The sequence below is a fragment of the Hylobates moloch genome, unplaced genomic scaffold, assembly GCF_009828535.3.
Source record: "Hylobates moloch isolate HMO894 unplaced genomic scaffold, HMol_V3 SCAFFOLD_15, whole genome shotgun sequence".
Lineage (NCBI taxonomy): Eukaryota > Metazoa > Chordata > Mammalia > Primates > Hylobatidae > Hylobates > Hylobates moloch.
The window spans coordinates 64,508,016-64,529,022 of NW_026652290.1; the positions used below are offsets into that span (position 1 = coordinate 64,508,016).

Consider the following 21,007-nt stretch of genomic DNA (forward strand, 5'->3'; position numbering starts at 1 on the left):
ACCATCACCACCAACACCACCACCACCACCACCACCACCACCATCATTTACTTGTTCAAGCGATCTTTTATAGTAGGGACCATTTTATGAAACTTAAATTTGTCCATTTATACAAATGTTTTCTGAAAGATACTGTTTTAGAAAATAATACAGTTTGCTTCTCTGTGTAGGAACACATGGTATGAATCATGCATGGCTAAAAGGTTAGGGGGTGGGCAGTGATTCCGCCCTAAACACAAAAAGCAGGTTCAAGAAGAAAAGAAGTGTGACATCTAATTTTTATTTGAAAGTAAATGAAAAATAACCTGCTGTGGAAAGAAAAAAAAAAAGAAAAGGAAAACGGTCATGGAGAGAGAATAACAAAGAGCAAGATGCCAGAGTTAAGGCTCTAAGGGGGACTGTTTTTAGATGGGAGGGAAACGACACTTACCCTTCTTGTAAATGGTATCTGAAGAGCAGGGCAGGCACCCTGAGACCAGATTCAAAGTCAATTGTTTATTTTTGTTAACTCCTAGGTGATCCTAGGTAACAAAGAGTTATTGTGTGAATTTCATAAGCCTTCAAGTCCTGAGGGCTGGGTGGTTCAGGGGTTAAAAGCACCTCATCTGCTCCCTTCCCCCAAGCTGGGTCTAAGCCTGGGTTAGGTCACAGATTGCAGAGGGTTTAGGAGGTTGGGCTCATGGTTTCTAGTCCCTGCATGCTGGCTGGGTGGGGAGAGCTCCTCTGTTGCTGGGGGCATCTGGGGCCTGCATGGGGCTGTGGGAACGGAGACACTTTTGGAGGGAAGGGATAGAAGGGAGTTGAGCAGCTGAGAGGAGTGTGGAGTTGAGAGGCCAAGGGCTGCCGGCCAGGGAAACATAGTTCTCGGTCTTCAGCCTGGTCTTCCTGAGGGCTGGGAGTTTGATTTGACTGGTAGGAAAGTCTGAGCTTGATAGGGAACCCCTGTCCTCTCCCACCTTCCCACAAAGGGAGGGTACATAGTTTGCTGGTGCCCCTGCTGGCAGGATCAATTTAGGAGTGACCAGAACAAGGTATGTGGAAGTGGGTTGTGGGGGTCCAGAAAGCTCTAGAACAAACCTGATGCCCATTCCACTTGGCGGCATTAACCTGCTGCCCCCGGCTTCCAGAGCTCATAGCACTTCCCTGTGGCCGCCCTGCTGTGTGCCAGTCACCCCTGCTCTTTAACTAGAGCCTCCTTTTGGCCTGGGTTAAGGCCTGGACTGGGACCTTCCTCTGGAAGCTGTTCGGGGTGTGTAATGTGGTTAGTCATTACCCTCAGTAATTAATCACCCCTGGTAGTAATGAAAACTCACATTCACGTTGGACCTGATAGTTTACAGAGGGCTTTTATATACTTCTGTCATTTGAACCTCCCAACAATTCTTACAGGTACTGTTTTTATGCTCTTTTTACAGATAGGAGTTCTAAGACTCAGAGAAATCAAATGACTATCCCAGAGTTACAAGCTAGTGAATAATAGAGCTAGGATTCCAGTCTCAGACCAACTTGTTCTTCTGAATCTTGAGGCTTAGATCACACGACTTTTTCACATTGGTGACATACTAGAAATGGGGGTCATTCCTTCCCATAAAGTAAAATAAAATAAAATAAAAGCCAGTAGGTGGGCTAATAGCTGATTTTAACCCTTTTGATGCCTCAAGTTCCTATGCTTAGGGGCCAGGTATCAGTTTATTGCTCTAAATCAAAACAGTCCCCGTAAATGCCCAATGAGGCTCTCAAATTGAGAAGTTGATTTTCATCAGAGTAAATGAAGAATATTATTATATTTTACACATCAATAAATCAATGTAGCCCTAATTTTGCCACGCAGGAAATCAATTCCAGTCTTTCTAAATCATCAAAGATGTTATGAACAAAGTAATTTCACAAATTATGGCAAGTAACACATTTATTGATGACTGCAGTTTAGGAATTTAGAATCTGTGAGCACTGTAATATAATATGGTACACCGGCACGAGCTGAGTGAAATACAGATTATATGGTGAAATTGTAATGCATCATTTGCTATTAGTGGACTGGTAATAATTACCAGTTTCAAAGCAGCTCTCTCCATGTAATCTTTAGTCTCAATCGTAACAGCCCTTCTCATTGACATTATGATTACACTAGCTGCCCTCATGATCTAGAATATCTAGTTGATGGGAATACTAAAATGCGATAGTGAAAACTGTATGTTGTATGCTCATTAGAAGATAAAATGCCATTTTCTCTGACCTGATGTATGAGAGAGAGGGGAGGATAACATCACAGTGTTAACATACTGTAGCATGATCACATAACTGGCTCTGAAAAAAAGTTTAGGATGCTCAGGGCAGCAAAATAAAATGGACTTTTCTCATTTAAGCCTTTTTGAAAGGATACAAATGAGATCCTTGATGTAGCGCTGTATGCCACAGATTTTGGCATTTATCAATGACTACATTCATGGCACATGTGAAACCAGCACCACTAATTATGAGTCTAGTCCTGGATTTCCATCGATTTTTTATAAGGTAAAATATAATTTTAAGGCATTTGGAGTGATGAACGTGTTAAGGACTTGCATTATCAGACAAATCTTTTTACTTGCCCAACTCAGATCGTCAGGCTAAATGGGTATGACAGTCACCCAGGGATCTAGGGAGGACAAGGAGGAAGCCACAGAGGTTCATGTAGTTGGAACCAGATAGTTTTTTTTCCAGCCTATTTGGGACACAAGTCATTGTTCAACAACAACAAAAAATTTATAAAAATGCTCTCAATGAAGCTTTTTATTTCCCTTTGAAGAGAGGAGGCAAACAAAAATAGGCAGATAATGTGATACTAATGTCAGCGTTTTCTTTCAAAATCTTTCTGCCTTTTTTCCCCCTTCCACATTAGACAAATGTTTGAAACCTAATTTTGGTATCTTACCATCTAATCTTGTTTAAGAGATTTACCCAGGAGTGGGATATATTGAGTGGGATTATAAATGCATTGTAAAGTAAATTACAAGGTCAGGGCAGGAGTCCATTATTTAGACAAGTGCTCCAGCAAGGCTGGCTTGTTTTGGAATACCAGTGTTTGGGGGCTCCTGAGAAGACCCTGCCGGCTTTTCTTTCTGACTTGCTAAATGGAGGCATCATATAATTGATTAATTCCTCATTCTCACTCTTAACCTCCCTGGTAGATTTTTTTTTCCTTCTTAGAAAGTTACTGAGAAATACTAGCTGTGGCCTTAAAGAACTCTTGCAGCCCTTCTTTTAAAAGAAGGAGAAAAGTTTGTTATTTCTCAGTTATATTTTAAGGCTTTTTTTCAGAATCTCTGGGAGGTTTTCTGTTTTTCTCATCCTTGTCCTTTGGCTACCATTACTTCTGCCCTTTTTAATGTTGCAGTTGACTAGTAAACTGTTGGTTAGTTATTCCATATATATATATATATATTTAATGTAGCTATCTCCCCATATATATTTAATTTAGCCATCTCCCCAAATGAAAGATTTTGTGAAGTCAAGCTGGCCCTTCTTTGCCAAAGTGGCATTTACCACTCTTGGGTTCTTTTCAGCAAGGGAAATAATGTGACTTAAGCAGGGCCCCTCTCCAGACGGCTTGGCTACTGGCCAGAGTTGACTAGCTGAACTGTATCTTTCTGTTTCTTTCTCAACTGGAGCTGAGTCTCAGCCGAGGGCGAGGGCGCAGGATGTTGTATAATTTGGTTCACGTTGTTAGCCTCTCAAAATAATGAGGAGGAGGATAGTGTAGCATTTCTCAGCCTGCTGCCTGTCATGGTGCTGGCTGTTTTAACTGTTCCTTAAACTAGGATGCTGTGTCTGCTTAAGTCGGCACCAGCCACTCCACCTAACTTTTCCAGACTTTCATTTGTCTGACCAGGGGACAACTCCTAAAGATTGGATACAGCCTATCAGTTAAATCTGAATGAAGTTTTTCCTTCAGATTTTTTAAACATTCTTTGAGATAAAAATGGGCGTCCCCATGGGGTGTTGTGGAACCACAATTGGGACTCACTGATCCTCCCACAGTCTGGGGTGTGAGAATGTTGCTAGTCTTTTTTCTATGGAAGTATTTTACGAGTATCCTCTCATTTTAACAATATCAACAATTAGTGTGTTTCAGGCTAAGGCTGAAAGCATCTTTAGGGCCATAGAACATTGTAGTGAGTTGACCTTCTTCCCCTTTTTTGATATCTCTATGAAATGTTTGCTTATTTAGAAAGTTCACCTGCCACCCGGGGGGAATAGAAAGCTGGGATTTAGGAAGCCAAAAAGTTTCCTTGGGTCACCTTGTCCAAGTTTCTCACTTAATGAGGAGGAAACAGAGGCACATGGAGATGAGATGGCTTGCCCCAAACTACAGATGATAGGACTGGAAAGTTTAGAAGACATTTGTTGAGGTGCCTAGAATATAGGGACCTTCATCCTCAAGCCAGAACTGGTCAGGATTTTTCTGCTTTGGGGATTGGATATAAAATTCCTAGAACTGAGTTTAATGGCAGGAAGACTGATTGGACCAATATTTACTGGGTACCCATGCTCAGACGTGCCAGGCACAGGGGGTAGGTCAGTCAGGGCTTAGGCCTTGGGGTTGAGGGGTGGGGGCAGGGAAGGCTGGAGGTGGAACATAAATAAGCAATTGCTGATGCCCGCCTCAGTGATTAAACATTGATGTTGGTGTTGTATTATTTTGCAGGTAAAGATGAGCCCAGCAGCTACACATGTACAACTTGCAAACAGCCATTCACCAGTGCATGGTTTCTCTTGCAACACGCACAGAACACTCATGGATTAAGAATCTACTTAGAAAGCGAACACGGAAGTCCCCTGACCCCGCGGGTTGGTATCCCTTCAGGACTAGGTGCAGAATGTCCTTCCCAGCCACCTCTCCATGGGATTCATATTGCAGACAATAACCCCTTTAACCTGCTAAGAATACCAGGATCAGTATCGAGAGAGGCTTCCGGCCTGGCAGAAGGGCGCTTTCCACCCACTCCCCCCCTGTTTAGTCCACCACCGAGACATCACTTGGACCCCCACCGCATAGAGCGCCTGGGGGCGGAAGAGATGGCCCTGGCCACCCATCACCCGAGTGCCTTTGACAGGGTGCTGCGGTTGAATCCAATGGCTATGGAGCCTCCCGCCATGGATTTCTCTAGGAGACTTAGAGAGCTGGCAGGGAACACGTCTAGCCCACCGCTGTCCCCAGGCCGGCCCAGCCCTATGCAAAGGTTACTGCAACCATTCCAGCCAGGTAGCAAGCCGCCCTTCCTGGCGACGCCCCCCCTCCCTCCTCTGCAATCCGCCCCTCCTCCCTCCCAGCCCCCGGTCAAGTCCAAGTCATGCGAGTTCTGCGGCAAGACGTTCAAATTTCAGAGCAACCTGGTGGTGCACCGGCGCAGCCACACGGGCGAGAAGCCCTACAAGTGCAACCTGTGCGACCACGCGTGCACCCAGGCCAGCAAGCTGAAGCGCCACATGAAGACGCACATGCACAAATCGTCCCCCATGACGGTCAAGTCCGACGACGGTCTCTCCACCGCCAGCTCCCCGGAACCCGGCACCAGCGACTTGGTGGGCAGCGCCAGCAGCGCGCTCAAGTCCGTGGTGGCCAAGTTCAAGAGCGAGAACGACCCCAACCTGATCCCGGAGAACGGGGACGAGGAGGAAGAGGAGGACGACGAGGAAGAGGAAGAAGAGGAGGAAGAGGAGGAGGAGGAGCTGACGGAGAGCGAGAGGGTGGACTACGGTTTCGGGCTGAGCCTGGAGGCGGCGCGCCACCACGAGAACAGCTCGCGGGGCGCGGTCGTGGGCGTGGGCGACGAGAGCCGCGCCCTGCCCGACGTCATGCAGGGCATGGTGCTCAGCTCCATGCAGCACTTCAGCGAGGCCTTCCACCAGGTCCTGGGCGAGAAGCATAAGCGCGGCCACCTGGCCGAGGCCGAGGGCCACAGGGACACTTGCGACGAAGACTCAGTGGCCGGCGAGTCGGACCGCATAGACGATGGCACTGTTAATGGCCGCGGCTGCTCCCCGGGCGAGTCGGCCTCGGGGGGCCTGTCCAAAAAGCTGCTGCTGGGCAGCCCCAGCTCGCTGAGCCCCTTCTCTAAGCGCATCAAGCTCGAGAAGGAGTTCGACCTGCCCCCGGCCGCGATGCCCAACACGGAGAACGTGTACTCACAGTGGCTCGCCGGCTACGCGGCCTCCAGGCAGCTCAAAGATCCCTTCCTTAGCTTCGGAGACTCCAGACAATCGCCTTTTGCCTCCTCGTCGGAGCACTCCTCGGAGAACGGGAGCTTGCGCTTCTCCACACCGCCCGGGGAGCTGGACGGAGGGATCTCGGGGCGCAGCGGCACGGGAAGTGGAGGGAGCACGCCCCATATTAGTGGTCCGGGCCCGGGCAGGCCCAGCTCAAAAGAGGGCAGACGCAGCGACACTTGTGAGTACTGTGGGAAAGTCTTCAAGAACTGTAGCAATCTCACTGTCCACAGGAGAAGCCACACGGGCGAAAGGCCTTATAAATGCGAGCTGTGCAACTATGCCTGTGCCCAGAGTAGCAAGCTCACCAGGCACATGAAAACGCATGGCCAGGTGGGGAAGGACGTTTACAAATGTGAAATTTGTAAGATGCCTTTTAGCGTGTACAGTACCCTGGAGAAACACATGAAAAAATGGCACAGTGATCGAGTGTTGAATAATGATATAAAAACTGAATAGAGGTATATTAATACCCCTCCCTCACTCCCACCTGACACCCCCTTTTTCACCACTCCCCTTCCCCATCGCCCTCCAGCCCCACTCCCTGTAGGATTTTTTCTAGTCCCATGTGATTTAAACAAACAAACAAACAAACAAACAGAAGTAACGAAGCTAAGAATATGAGAGTGCTTGTCACCAGCACACCTGTTTTTTTCTTTTTCTTTTTCTTTTTTCTTTTCCTTTTTTTTTTTTTCCTTTATGTTCTCACCGTTTGAATGCATGATCTGTATGGGGCAATACTATTGCATTTTACGCAAACTTTGAGCCTTTCTCTTGTGCAATAATTTACATGTTGTGTATGTTTTTTTTTTAAACTTAGACAGCATGTATGGTATGTTATGGCTATTTTGAATTGTCCCTAATTCGTTGCTGAGCAAACATGTTGCTGTTTCCAGTTCCGTTCTGAGAGAAAAAGAGAGAGAGAGAGAAAAAGACCATGCTGCATACATTCTGTAATACATATCATGTACAGTTTTATTTTATAACGTGAGGAGGAAAAACAGTCTTTGGATTAACCCTCTATAGACAGAATAGATAGCACTGAAAAAAATCTCTATGAGCTAAATGTCTGTCTCTAAAGGGTTAAATGTACCAATTGGAGAGGAAGAAAAAAAGGCCTTGAATTGACAAATTAACAGAAAACAGAACAAGTTTATTCTGTCATTTGGTTTTAAAATATGAGTGCCTTGGATCTATTACAACCACATCGATGGTTCTTTCTACTTGTTATAAACTTGTAGCTTAATTCAGCATTGGGTGAGGTAATAAACCTTAGGAACTAGCATATAATTCTATATTGTATTTCTCACAACAATGGCTACCTAAAAATATGACCCATTATGTCCTAGTTAATCATCATTTTTTCTTTAGTTTAATTTTATAAACAAAACTGATTATACCAGTATAAAAGCTACTTTGCTCCTGGTGAGAGCTTAAAAGAAATGGGCTGTTTTGCCCAAAGTTTTATTTTTTTTAAACAATGATTAAATTGAATGTGTAATGTGCAAAAGCCCTGGAACGCAATTAAATACACTAGTAAGGAGTTCATTTTATGAAGATATTTGCTTTAATAATGTCTTTTTAAAAATTCTGGCACCAAAAGAAATAGATCCAGATCTACTTGGTTGTCAAGTGGACAATCAAATGATAAACTTTAAGACCTTGCATACCATATTGAAAGGAAGAGGCTGACAATAAGGTTTGACAGAGGGGAACAGAAGAAAATAATATGACTTATTAGCACAACGTGGTACTATTTGCCATTTAAAACTAGAACAGGTATATAAGCTAATATTGATACAATGATGATTAACTATGAAATCTTAAGACTTGCGTTTAAATGTGACATTCTTAAAAAAAGAAGAGAAAGAATTTTAAGAGTAGCAGTATATATGTCTGTGCTCCCTAAAAGTTGTACTTCATTTCTTTTCCATACACTGTGTGCTATTTGTGTTAACATGGAAGAGGATTCATTGTTTTTATTTTTTTTTAAATTTTTTCTTTTTTATTAAGCTAGCATCTGCCCCAGTTGGTGTTCAAATAGCACTTGACTCTGCCTGTGATATCTGTATCTTTTCTCTAATCAGAGATACAGAGGTTGAGTATAAAATAAACCTGCTCAGATAGGACAATTAAGTGCACTGTACAATTTTCCCAGTTTACAGGTCTATACTTAAGGGAAAAGTTGCAAGAATGCTGAAAAAAAAATTGAACACAATCTCATTGAGGAGCATTTTTAAAAAACTAAAAAAAAAAAAAACTTTGCCAGCCATTTACTTGACTATTGAGCTTACTTACTTGGACGCAACATTGCAAGCGCTGTGAATGGAAACAGAATACACTTAACATAGAAATGAATGATTGCTTTCGCTTCTACAGTGCAAGGATTTTTTTGTACAAAACTTTTTTAAATATAAATGTTAAGAAAAAATTTTTTTAAAAAACACTTCATTATGTTTAGGGGGGAACTGCATTTTAGGGTTCCATTGTCTTGGTGGTGTTACAAGACTTGTTATCCATTTAAAAATGGTAGTGGAAATTCTATGCCTTGGATACACACCGCTCTTCAGGTTGTAAAAAAGAAAACATACATTGGGGAAAGGTTTAAGATTATATAGTACTTAAATATAGGAAAATGCACACTCATGTTGATTCCTATGCTAAAATACATTTATGGTCTTTTTTCTGTATTTCTAGAATGGTATTTGAATTAAATGTTCATCTAGTGTTAGGCACTATAGTATTTATATTGAAGCTTGTATTTTTAACTGTTGCTTGTTCTCTTAAAAGGTATCAATGTACCTTTTTTGGTAGTGGAAAAAAAAAAGACAGGCTGCCACAGTATATTTTTTTAATTTGGCAGGATAATATAGTGCAAATTATTTGTATGCTTCAAAAAAAAAAAAGAGAGAAACAAAAAAGTGTGACATTACAGATGAGAAGCCATATAATGGCGGTTTGGGGGAGCCTGCTAGAATGTCACATGGATGGCTGTCATAGGGGTTGTACATATCCTTTTTTGTTCCTTTTTCCTGCTGCCATACTGTATGCAGTACTGCAAGCTAATAACGTTGGTTTGTTACGTAGTGTGCTTTTTGTCCCTTTCCTTCTATCACCCTACATTCCAGCATCTTACCTTCATATGCAGTAAAAGAAAGAAAGAAAAAAAAAAAGAAAAAAAAAAAAAACAATGTTTTGCAGTTTTTTTCATTGCCAAAAACTAAATGGTGCTTTATATTTAGATTGGAAAGAATTTCATATGCAAAGCATATTAAAGAGAAAGCCCGCTTTAGTCAATACTTTTTTGTAAATGGCAATGCAGAATATTTTGTTATTGGCCTTTTCTATTCCTGTAATGAAAGCTGTTTGTCGTAACTTGAAATTTTATCTTTTACTATGGGAGTCACTATTTATTATTGCTTATGTGCCCTGTTCAAAACGGAGGCGCTTAATTTGATCTTTTATTTTTCTTTGTTTTTATTTTTTTTTTATTTAGATGACCAAAGGTCATTACAACCTGGCTTTTTATTGTATTTGTTTCTGGTCTTTGTTAAGTTCTATTGGAAAAACCACTGTCTGTGTTTTTTTGGCAGTTGTCTGCATTAACCTGTTCATACACCCATTTTGTCCCTTTATTGAAAAAATAAAAAAAATTAAAGTACACATTGTAAGCTTCTTGTGTCCTCATTTGACACACTCTGTAAATTACTTTCAAGAAAATAACAGGTTTTAAGAGAAGGCCAGTCAGTCTTTTTCAGGATTATTTCTATGGGCATTCTGATGCGTGTATTATACCCTAAAGGAACATAAAGTACTTACTATATTAAAATAGACATATCTCAAACCCTGGACATAGTTTTAAGGCTTTACAGTTCTAGAATAGTTTTCAAGAAATGGAAGGTGTTTTCAGTCTGATGTTAAAAACTTACTCCATCTCTTAGTAGAAATCCATTCAAACATAAGTGAAAAAACTTGCTGGTAATAGCATCTTAAACTTATTTCCTTTAAATTTTTTGCTGTTCTTGTTGTCTAAAAATTCTTTTCTATTCTTCCATCCTTGCTTTACCTTAGAACATAATGTAAAAAAGATTTTTTTTTTTTTTAAATCAGCTCTTTGGTTTCCATGTAAGGGTCTTTTCTCATAACAAAATAACCCCACTTTTCAAATCTAAACATCTGGAAACAAAGGCATCAGGTTTTGTTTTGTTTTGTTTTGTTTAAAAAAGAGGGAGAAAAAAAGACAGAGAGGAAAGAAAAGAAAGCAGCCACTAGGGGTGTAGCCAGACATAGTGAAATCTTTGGAATCAGCCACTGATTTCCTGAGATGCATAGTGGTTTGCCTTGTGGTTCTGAGATCCTAGGAACCCTAGATGCTACAGATTACTTTAGGTGTTTTGATAGGGTCTTCCCGGATGACAGCAAATAAGGGTGGGAATACCCTTCAATTATCTCTGACCAGCCAGTTAGGTCTATTTTAAAAATCCTTAGAAATCTGTGTTGTCACTTTTACAAATACTGCATGTTGCAGCATCTATTTGCTTTACTAAACACATACCTCTGTGATATCGTCTCCCTGTTCCCAGTGTAGATGAATGAATACATTGTTCTTATTTTTGTAAAAAACCAAAACAAAAGCCGTTCTGTTGTCTTCTTGTGGTAGCATTTTTTGTCGCTCAGTTCTTATGCCCTAGTGCCTGTAAGGTGGCCTTTTCATGTCATGCCTTTTATCTGAGGCAAAAATAGTTTTATCTTCCTAAAGTATAAAGAAAGTTAATGTTTTCTGAAAAGCCAGTTTGGGTGGGAAGGAGAGAGTGAGGCTAGAGGAATCCACTGAGAAAGGACGTTGGAGAATATTACATAGGAGCTGGGGTGGGGTGGGCGTGCGGTACCTTGAGAACTTGATGTTTGTCACTGAACTTAGAAAAGATATACTGTATGTGTTTTGGATTAGGTTTCTCCAAAACTGAATCCAAAATGCTGCTCAAGACAGATAGAAATAATTCCCCAGTGCCATGCCAGCTTTAGATGTGGTGACTTCGACTCCACCATATTAAATGTCCATAAAACCTCTGTGTGTCCCTATTACTCTTTTATTAGGAGCTATGAGTGCAGCTGTGTAGGTTTTATATACAGTATTCATTTTAATTTCTCAGTATATGATGCTCTTAGTGTAATTAGGTTTTGCATCCTGACAGACAGAATTAATGGTGGATACTGTATACTTGTCTGTTCAAATTTCTTAAATCAAATGGGGAATGGGGAGGAGTGCAAACATCTGGTGATAAATCACAGATTATGTTTGATTTACATGTTCCCAAAGTTAAATAAATTTATTGGGAGATGGGTTCTTCAGGTTACTTAGTCTCCTGACTTATTGAAGCCTTCTGATAAAATATTATTTCTGAAGCTGATGAACAATAGAAGCATGAGAACCTGGGCAACATGAATATCACTTATAAATGATATTTTGTATCCAGAACTCTAAAATTTAAAATCTTAATATAAAATAACACAAATTTCCAATAGTAAGATGAATTCATGATCTTTTTTTTTTAAATGAGGACCTACTAAGAACATTAATGTCTCTTAAAATCCTCAAGTAAGTTTTTGTAATAGTGGAATGTTCTCTACATACCTGAACTGATGCTTAAAATGTTCTTTTTAATCTTCATTTGAGAGCAACTTAATAAACAGAAATACAGCAAATTCTATTTTTCACAGATTTTAAACCAGAAACTCTTCCAGTGCCTATATTACCTCCATCCTGAACCCATTTGCTATCCTCTCTTTGTTTAGGACCTACAAAAAGGCTGGAACCAACACATTACAAAGGTTGCTAAGAAGTGAGTTGAACACAGTTCTTCATTTGCACTGGCCATGGCAGAAAGTGTGAAGTAGCTGAGTTTTTCCCAGGGCATTCTGCAGATATAGAACTGTTTATTTAAATACCATTTTTGTATATGCAATAAGTGCGTATTGTATATATTCATAATGCTAGAAGTGAGAACTTGAAAGGAAGTGGCAGGAGATGGCTTAGGTATAATTCCAACTGGAGAAATAAGGAAATGAGGTGGTTTATTCACAGACACAGTTTGCTGAAAGGCACTGGGATTATTTCGGGCATTTCTGAAAAGGAGTGAAAAGCCTCAGGCCCCATCCTCTCCTGCTTGTAGCACTTTGTCCACAGAGACTGAGGGAGGAAATACAGTGTTTTCTTGTTTTAAGCCTCTTTTCCCCCTCCGTACACACACGAACATGACTTCTTATGACTGTGTTGTAACTGTGTGTTCCTCGTTACGATTCTGTTACTCCATTGTCCCTGGGCCTGGTGTGTTCAGGAATGTACGCATCCCGTTCTCTTTTTTTCAGACAACTTCCCATAAAAAAAAAAATTGTGGGAACTTTGCCGACATGAAGATGGGATTGGCAGAGTTCTCTCAACCTGTTTGGAAAAATGTTTCTTAAAAGACTGCTAACTTTTAAAAGGCATGAGCCATCTAGCAGATATTCCTAGTTGTCTCCTAAAGCCCTGCATCTTTCCCAGTTGAAAATAAATGAACCCATTGTTAGAGAAATGGACATCAGAACACATAGAGGGAATTGGGATGATGTGTATTTACTCTAGGGCTGCTATAGCTATGAACTGTGGACATGGGTTGTCCGGTCTGCACTTCTGCTTGCTGGCATCTCGTTATCCAATTAGCCCGCTGTTTCATTTACTACATACAGCACGAGGCCAGTGACTCAGCCTTTAGGGGGATGGGGCTGTTTCTCTCTCTCTCTCTCTCTTTCTCTCTCTCTATTTCCCAGCGTCATCTACGGTCATGGGATACCATTAATTCCTCCCTTCCAAATGGGAAAGAGACCAATTCAGTTCACACGGGTCATTGTACTTAAGAACCTAAACTTGGCTGAACACAGCTCGATGGTTGATCCAAATACGTTTTTCCTTTCTGTAAAGTGGCAAAAACTATTTCAAGGGAGCACGTGTATCATATCTTTCATAGGGATGGTAGAAAAGGCAAATTAAGCCATTTCCCCAAGTATCCTCTAAAGCCGGAGCCCCTAAACCCATAGGGGGGCTGTGCTTTTAAATAGCTGTGAACGTGGTACGTGCCCATGATATACTTTGTCTATTAGGACTTTGAATATTGGTAGCAGGTTGGACGAAGGGGTTTGATTGGGGTATCAGCTAAAGGGGCCTCGACGACAGTGACTTAGCGCTGGACTGGGAATGGGATTCCCCAGAACCCACCTGGACACAGCATGCCCCTCAGCCCAGGTCTCTGCTGCTCTGCTCAGGGGTGGGATGCGTGAGAGCAGCTGAGCTCCAGACCCCGGGCCTCCTGCGGCGCCAAGTCAGGGGAGAGGAGGCCCCAGGCCCCTGCTTCGGGTCGCCATGGCAACGAGGCCTGGAATGCCACAGTGGTAGCCCTCTTCCTCGGCACATCCGGACTCCCAGTTCTGCTGCTTCAAGTCAATGTCCACAGCAAGGGAGGAACCCCGGAGGAAAATAACCACTCCCTTCTTCCCTTCACCATTGCCTTCCCCCTTCCAAAAAAGAAAAGAAAACTGCATGTTTGAAAGAAACTACAGGCAGTTTTTGGTGCAATTTGAGAGCAACTCTTTTGGGTTCTGGTTTTCTCTTCAGAGATTTGTTCGCCTCTTGTAAATCATTGGCTGCTTTGACGTTGAACTTGATGACATTTCATGTTTTCGTTGTGCTGCTTTTACATCAGTTTTGATTTTTTGTTTCTTTATAATTTTATTATTATTTTGAGAAGGTGTCCCCTTTCCCTCCTCCCTCTCCCGTTCTCCTCAACCAAAGGACTGTTTCTAAGTTTTCTCAGTCATAAGGGAAAGTGTTTCCTTCCAGGTGTGTCCCGAGTTTATTAGGACTATCATACAATTGGGCAGGGGTAGGGGGACCTGGGTCCTCCTTGGGGGGACGGAAGGGAGGGAGGCATGGGAAGACCACTCAGAGGTCAGAGATACTTGGGGAGGGGAGGCTGAGTTTGAAATCATGCTTAAGATGCCAGTGGCTCGACCTGTGGTTGGTTTAAGTTCTAATTTTTAAAAAGCTAGTTAGAGAACAGAAAATCATTGGGCCAAGTCACACCTGTACTTTTTTTTTCCCCCTCCTCTGTCTCCAACCTCTTTCTAGGTTCTTCACACACCCCCATTCGGCGTAGTACCCAGAGAGCTCAAGATGTGTGGCAGTTTTCGGATGGAAGCTCGAGAGCCCTTAAGTTCTGAGAAAATTTGAAGCCCCCAGGGGCGGGGTGGACGCGTGCCGCCCAGTCGACGTCAGCGTGGTCTGTCATCCTGCTAGTTTGTGATGTTTTCTGACAGTAGCCTCCAAGAAGCCGTTGTGCGAAGACAGAGTCCTGCAGAGTCCTTCCAGCCTAGGCCTGCAGTGCCATTTTATTTATATTTTTTAATAAAAAGTAAAAACAAAAAAACAGACCCACATTGGAACAGTGAATCAGTCCCATAGAGAGGGCCCGTGGACCATCGCTGTCATGAGTGATGCCCTGGCCCTTCTGAAACCAGCCAACCTAATTACCTGTATTGTGGAAATGCGCATGAGTCCCCAACCCCTTGTTTCTATACATTCTATGTTGTCTTTTAAAAAGTGTGCTTAACATTGACACAATAAATGTTGGAGCTTTAGGTGGTGTTTGCTTGTTCTTTAATTTTTAATGCTTATAAGACAATGCGGCTGCTTATGACTTTGTATTTCTGTACCCGTTTCCTACAGACACCCATCGGGTGGGTAGGAGGAACAGATTTGAGAAATGGGCAGGAGATGTAGGAGGGGAACTAGGTTACCACTTATCAGATGGCATAAATTTTCAAGGAGAATCAAAATGCAAAACTTGGGAATAAATCATAGCAATATCATAATTAATGTAGTAGTAGTGTTGCTGTTTATTAATGCTGAAGTGTGGTTTTCCTAACTGTCTGACTTATAATTTGCATACCATTAAATAATGCGTAATATGGCACGCCGAATCCTGTTTTTCAAATATATGCTTTTGGTGGCTACCATGCAGGATTTGAATTTGTCTTTTAATTTAGCTTAGGAAAGATAACGTCACTGGGTGAGTGGTAAATCCTAAAGAAGGTGATAAATATCAGTAGTTGCTTATTAAATATTCTAATTTTAGGTTCCCAGACCTTCAGGAAATATATCTTAATGCAGACAAACAAACAAACGTAAAACTTCTTTAGTACTTACATCAGGAAATTTGGGGCAGATTTTAGAGGGGGGAAATTGTAGGAGGAAAGAAGTTCACATGAGAACAGACAATTGTAATCACAGTAGTGCTCCATTCCTTAGAAATTAGTGCCACAAATAAGTTACGTCTACAAACAGGTGGTAAAAATTCTTGCTGGCCAAGTTAATTTGCACAGAACTTTTCTCAGTTTGGTGTTTTTTACTGCTTGGAGGTCCAGAAGAGAATTAGAAACAATATAGCAAATTAAAATAGGTTTGTCAGTAACAGAGCTCAGACACCTGTGTGCTGTAGATTCACATACAGGCCGAGAACCTGAGGGGGGAAAATCTTACCCATCCACCTTCTGGCTGGATTACCTAGCTTAGTGAACAGATAGCCAACTAATTGGCATCTGAATTCTTTCCTGCTTGTTCATAATAAATAATGACTCTCTACAGTAGTGAACTACCTTGTACTGTATACAGTGCTGTCTCGTGCATTATTTCACCTGCTCTCTGGGACAGATCTCACGACTTCCACTTTATGGAGGTGGAGACTGAGGCTCACCAAGGTTAAGGGCTTGCCAGAGGCCACATCAGTAAGAGAGAAAGAGAAGCCAGGTTTTCTGGTTTCTTGTCCAGGGCTAATTTCACCAAACTCTGTTTAACTGATCAAAGGGAGTATCTTTTCCTGTGTTAGCACATAAATCATAAATGTTCACAGACACACACATATGGCTTACACATACAGACCCAGGATGGCCTTTGGTAAAGGCATGCAGAGTTGCCTCTTCCTACCGACAGATGTGTGCACTGAGAAAGGGAGGTTGCGGCCTCCTTGCCATCATCTTTCCCCTGTGGCTTTTCCATGACAAATAACCCTGATTGCACAAGTAGCCTGTTTGTGACTTCCTCTCAATTAGTTGGGCCTTCCAGACAAGAAGTTATTTCATAAAGAAACCCTCTCCCTGCCCCATGCTCTGCCTATGTGTTGCTGAAACATAAGACCATTAGGGTTTCTGTGATGGCATCCTTCCTAAATGTGCTGAACTCCTTGCTGATGCCTAGAAAGAGTGACACCACTTCCAAAGGGAGGCCAGAATTGAAACAACAATCCTGGGTCTTGAGACAAGTTCAGCCTTTGTAACTGCACTTGGTGGTCACTACACTTTCATTTCTGTTCTGTGTTTCTACCCTCACTTTTTATTTCTTCTCAGAGTCAGTTTGTAAATAAGTGGATATCTCTAAAAGTGGGATTTTTAAGGGGTAAGAGGATAATGGAAGTGGATAAAGGATATCTTTTTTCCTCTTCACTGTGGAGAAGAACCCCCCCAAAACAAACAAAACAAAAAGACTGTCTTTTCCCATGGCTTTTTAAGTTGAAAGACAACCAAAATTTATTTACAGAATTTATTAGGAAATGGAATTGTGTTAGGGCTAGCCTTTCTTTTTTTTTTTTTTTTAAGACAGAATCTCGCTCTCTCACCCAGGCTGGAGTGCAGTGGCAAGGTCTCAGCTCACCGCAACCTCTGCCTACCAGGTTCAAGGGATTCTCCTGCCTCAGCTTCCCAAGTAGCTGGGACTACAGGCATGTGCCACCACGCCCGGCTAATTTTTTTTGTATTTTTAGTAGATACGGTGTTTCACTGTGTTAGCCAGGATGGTCTCCATCTCCTGACCTCGTGATCCGCCCTCCTAGGCCTCCCAAAGTTCTGGGATTAGAGACGTTGCACTACCTCACCTGGCCTAGGGCTAGACTTTTGAAGCCCCATACAAGATTGATAATTTGGGAAGACATCTCTCTGTGTGATGAGTCAAGATCATGGTTATCTGTGAATGGCAGAAGCAGGGAAGAGGCTCACAAATCTGCCAGGGGTCCTCACTGTGTCCTCTCTGCAGAGTGGAACTTCAGATTGCAGAGAGAGAAATTGGTTGCCTGACATGAGCACAGACTAGAGGACAGAGTCCCAGCCACTCAGATGGAGGAGACCAAATACAGGGCATTGTTTCTACTTTCCCAAGCCTTTTGTGGTCTGTTCAGATTATTATTATTATTATTATTTTTTGAGATGGAGTCTCACTCTGTTGCCCAGGCTGGAGTGCAATGGCACGATCTTGGCTCACTGCAACCTCCACCTCCCTGGTTCAAGCAATTCTCCTGCCTCAGCCTCCTGAGTAGCTGGGATTACAGGTGCATACCACCTGGCTAATTTTTGTATTTTTAGTAGAGACGGGGTTTCACCACGTTGGTCAGGCTGGTCTCGAACTCCTGACCTCATGAGCCATCCGCCTCGGCCTCCCAAAGTGCTGGGATTACAGGTGTGAGCCACCATGCCCAGCCAGATTATCACACTATATAAAAAAGGTCTGTTAGACTCTGGGGTCCATAATGGTAGAGAAAGATACTCAGAGCCCCAGCAGCACCCAGCATCCAGCCTGTTGAATATCAGCCTGTTTGAGAAATAATTGTTTCAAAAGTCAGTGATCATTTAAAGAAAACTCTTAGGCAAGGAGTGCAATCTTGGAATCTGCTGAGGTCTGAGTGCCCCAAACCTTGGCAGCATATTTTCTGGGCACTTTTGCTTGGAGTTTCCAAGAGCATTCAGATTAAAACCAAGCCCTTCAAGTGATCAGGAATATCTTTCAGGTTTTGTGTGCGTTGACATGATTTTTTTTTTTTTTTTTGATAGTGAGGTTAACATTGACGAAGATAGCTATATTTATTCCTCTTTTTAAAAATTCTTATTTTATAATTCTTGTTTTATAAATCAGTGTCCCCAGAAGTAATAGTAGGATTAGAATGGAAGTATTTTGTAGACTGTTGGTTCTCTTCTTACAGTATGCCACATAGCTTTGACTCCTTTTTGACTCAAAAAGTGTGAAGGAAGCAGATTTGAGGAATTTTGAGTCTGGTGGAAGTTCCGAAATAACCAGTGATGCAAGCCTACCTTCCTTCTTCAAGAGTTCATCTTGCGTTCCTAACCAGCAGAGAAACGATATTATATTTCTTTCCTCTGACTGCCTAGGAGAGACAGTACTCTTCAGTTTGCATTCCCCAGGAGTTACATTAAGTCATGGAATTTCTCATGTCCAGTAAAATCCAGAAGCAGTCATTGTCTGGTTTTCTATCTTAGTTTAAATTAGGATATCTTATTACTAACCACATGGCCTTTCTTTTTGCTTTGTATTTTAAAAAATGCTCCCAGGAAGTACTTAAGGTTTATAGAATACTTTTATATTCATGATATAATCAATTTTCCTTGTGATTCTATAAATTAGATAAGAAAAGAATAGACTGAAGTTGAAAGGAATCCTAGTAATCACTCATTTTAGAGATCAGAATAATAAGGGCCCAAAGATTAAGTGAAGTACCTAAGATCACAGTGTGAAAAAAACATCACAGCCAAGATTGAAACCACACAGTTAGTGGCTGAATCAGAATTGGAACCCAAGTCTCCCAGCTCCTGTGCAAAGGAATTCAAGTGGCAAATCTCTCCCTAGTGACCCACTAAATTCAGAAATAGGAATAGCACAAAAGTATGCATTTCAGAAGGATTTAAGAACGAACCCAAAAGCTTGTTTTGGTAGTGCCAGTACTAGCAGGGAACATGTCAGCCTGCCCCATACGGAATACAGGTTTCTAAAATAATATTCCTATGATGCAGAAGATTTAGGTCACAACCTGAATGGATTCTTCTTTAATTCACCCCTCCAATGGTAGAAATAAACCTGGAGACCAAGAATTGCTGAGAGACAGCTTTTAAAGTTAAAAGGGCTGCTCATCAAACCAAATTCATCTCCAATGACTTAAGTGGGTCTCACAATCTGTTCCATTCTCTAGACAAGATGTAAGAGAAACACCCACTGAATTTGAATTTCGAGGCCACATCACATCCTGTTAGAGAATCCAAATAACCAATAGCATAACCTGTACCTTTTTCTTTTTCTTTTTTTTTTTTTTGAGATGGAGTCTCACCCTGTCTCCCAGGCTGGAGTGCAGTGGCATGATCTCGGCTCACCGCAACCTCTGCCTCCCTGGTTCAAGCGATTCTCCTGCCTCAGCCTCCTGAGTAGCTGGAACTACAGGCACAAGCCACCATGCCTGTCTAATTTTTTGTATTTTTAGTAGAAATGGAGTTTCACCATGTTAGCCAGGCTGGTCTCAAACTCCTGACCTCAGGTGATTCGCCCACCTTGGCCTCCCAAAGTGCTGGGATTACAGGCATGAGCCACCATACCCGGCCTCTGTGGCCGGGTCACCCTTTGATTCACATTTATTTCTAGTGGACACGGGTTGACTTTGAATGTCTTGGGGCCCGGTAGGGCAGCAGTTGCTGTGCGCAGCAGCTGTTTAGAGCCTGCACAGGCAAAGCCCTCCCTGAAATAGGAGAAAGACAGCGGGAAGCCTCACTGAGCAACAGCAAATCAAACATCCCTGTTGAGGATGGTCTGAGACGAAGTAATTTGCCTGATTTTTCCCCCAGTGATAGTTCCCTGAATTTCCTTAGATGGTAATGCAAGCAGGCAACTCCCGCTGCCATTTCTGAACCTTCTGCTTCTCTCTCCCTGCTGATTTGTCCCTCTTCTAGAATACGTAGAAAGCCAGTTGAGAGGTACGCAGAAATTAGCTTCCTTTGGGCTCTAAGATTTGCAGAGTTGCTCACACTTCTATTTCAGAGTGACTGATTTTACCTGTTGCTTCACCACACAAAGGGGAAAACCCAAAATGCAAATATTCCTCTTCAGAAACTCACCCAAAGCTCAGAACTCAGGAACACAAGAGATTTTTCTTTAAAGCGGTCCTTTGTGTGGATTTGCCTGTAGCCAATATGCCTTATTTGTGGAACTCTTTTTGTTTTTCAGCTTCTCTGAGAGCACATTTTCTTTTCCCTCTGACACAGGCCTATGTGTCGGGGGCAGGATGAGGATGGGGTTCCTGTGCTTTTCGGTCTGGACTGGTAAATGGTGCTGTTCTCTGAGCCCACAGCTCAGGGTTATGATCTTGGCTTTATCATTGCCATGCTGACCCACCTGGTGTCCCCTCTCTCTGCATGTGACACATTCAAGGCCCATTCCTCCCTCTGAAAAAGGAAGGACACAATCTGCTTCCTACCTCCTACTTCCCAGCAGCACACAACAGTCACAGCAGTGGGAGACATTCATGTGTTCCGGCCTCTTGGGACTGGAGTGTTGACATCCAGTCTTGATGGCCACGAGGATGTGGGGTTGTGGTCCATGTTAAGGGTGGGCTTTCCTTTGCTTTTGGCTAGTAAACCCATTTTTCTTTATAAGCTTATGTCACAGAAAAAAAGCAGCAAGTGATTTTTGTTCGAAAACTAAAGCCGTCGTCATGCACACATTTTTTACACAGTTGCATGTACAGTGCTCAGGGTACATCTTATCACTTTGGTTGTACTTTAAGATTGGGGGTCCCTCTTCACCCCTTTTCCTGCTGAAAGGTAGCATGGAGGGCAGCCCTCTCCCACAGGGCCTTGGCACCTCACTGAGGGTGGCAAAGCACCAGACTTTTCGGGTGCC

General features: G+C 42.4%; 1 protein-coding gene across 10 annotated transcripts in view; it reads left to right on the forward strand.

Annotated features, from left to right (window-relative positions):
* The window catches only part of BCL11A (BCL11 transcription factor A), a 106,836-nt gene extending 91,914 nt beyond the window's left edge, over nucleotides 1-14,922 (forward strand). For 3 of the 10 annotated variants that reach the window (XM_058428450.1, XM_032176644.2, XM_032176645.2), the window contains 2 exons: nucleotides 4,688-6,710; nucleotides 14,414-14,494. In XM_058428450.1, the coding sequence (XP_058284433.1) occupies nucleotides 4,688-6,708 (2,021 nt within the window). In that variant the 3' untranslated portion in view covers nucleotides 6,709-6,710; nucleotides 14,414-14,494. Of the gene's footprint in view, nucleotides 1-4,687; nucleotides 6,711-14,413 lie in introns of all 10 variants that reach the window. The other 7 variants (XM_058428455.1, XM_032176647.2, XM_058428456.1 and 4 more) reach the window with 3 other exon arrangements.
* Nucleotides 14,923-21,007: the final 6,085 nt, after the last annotated feature.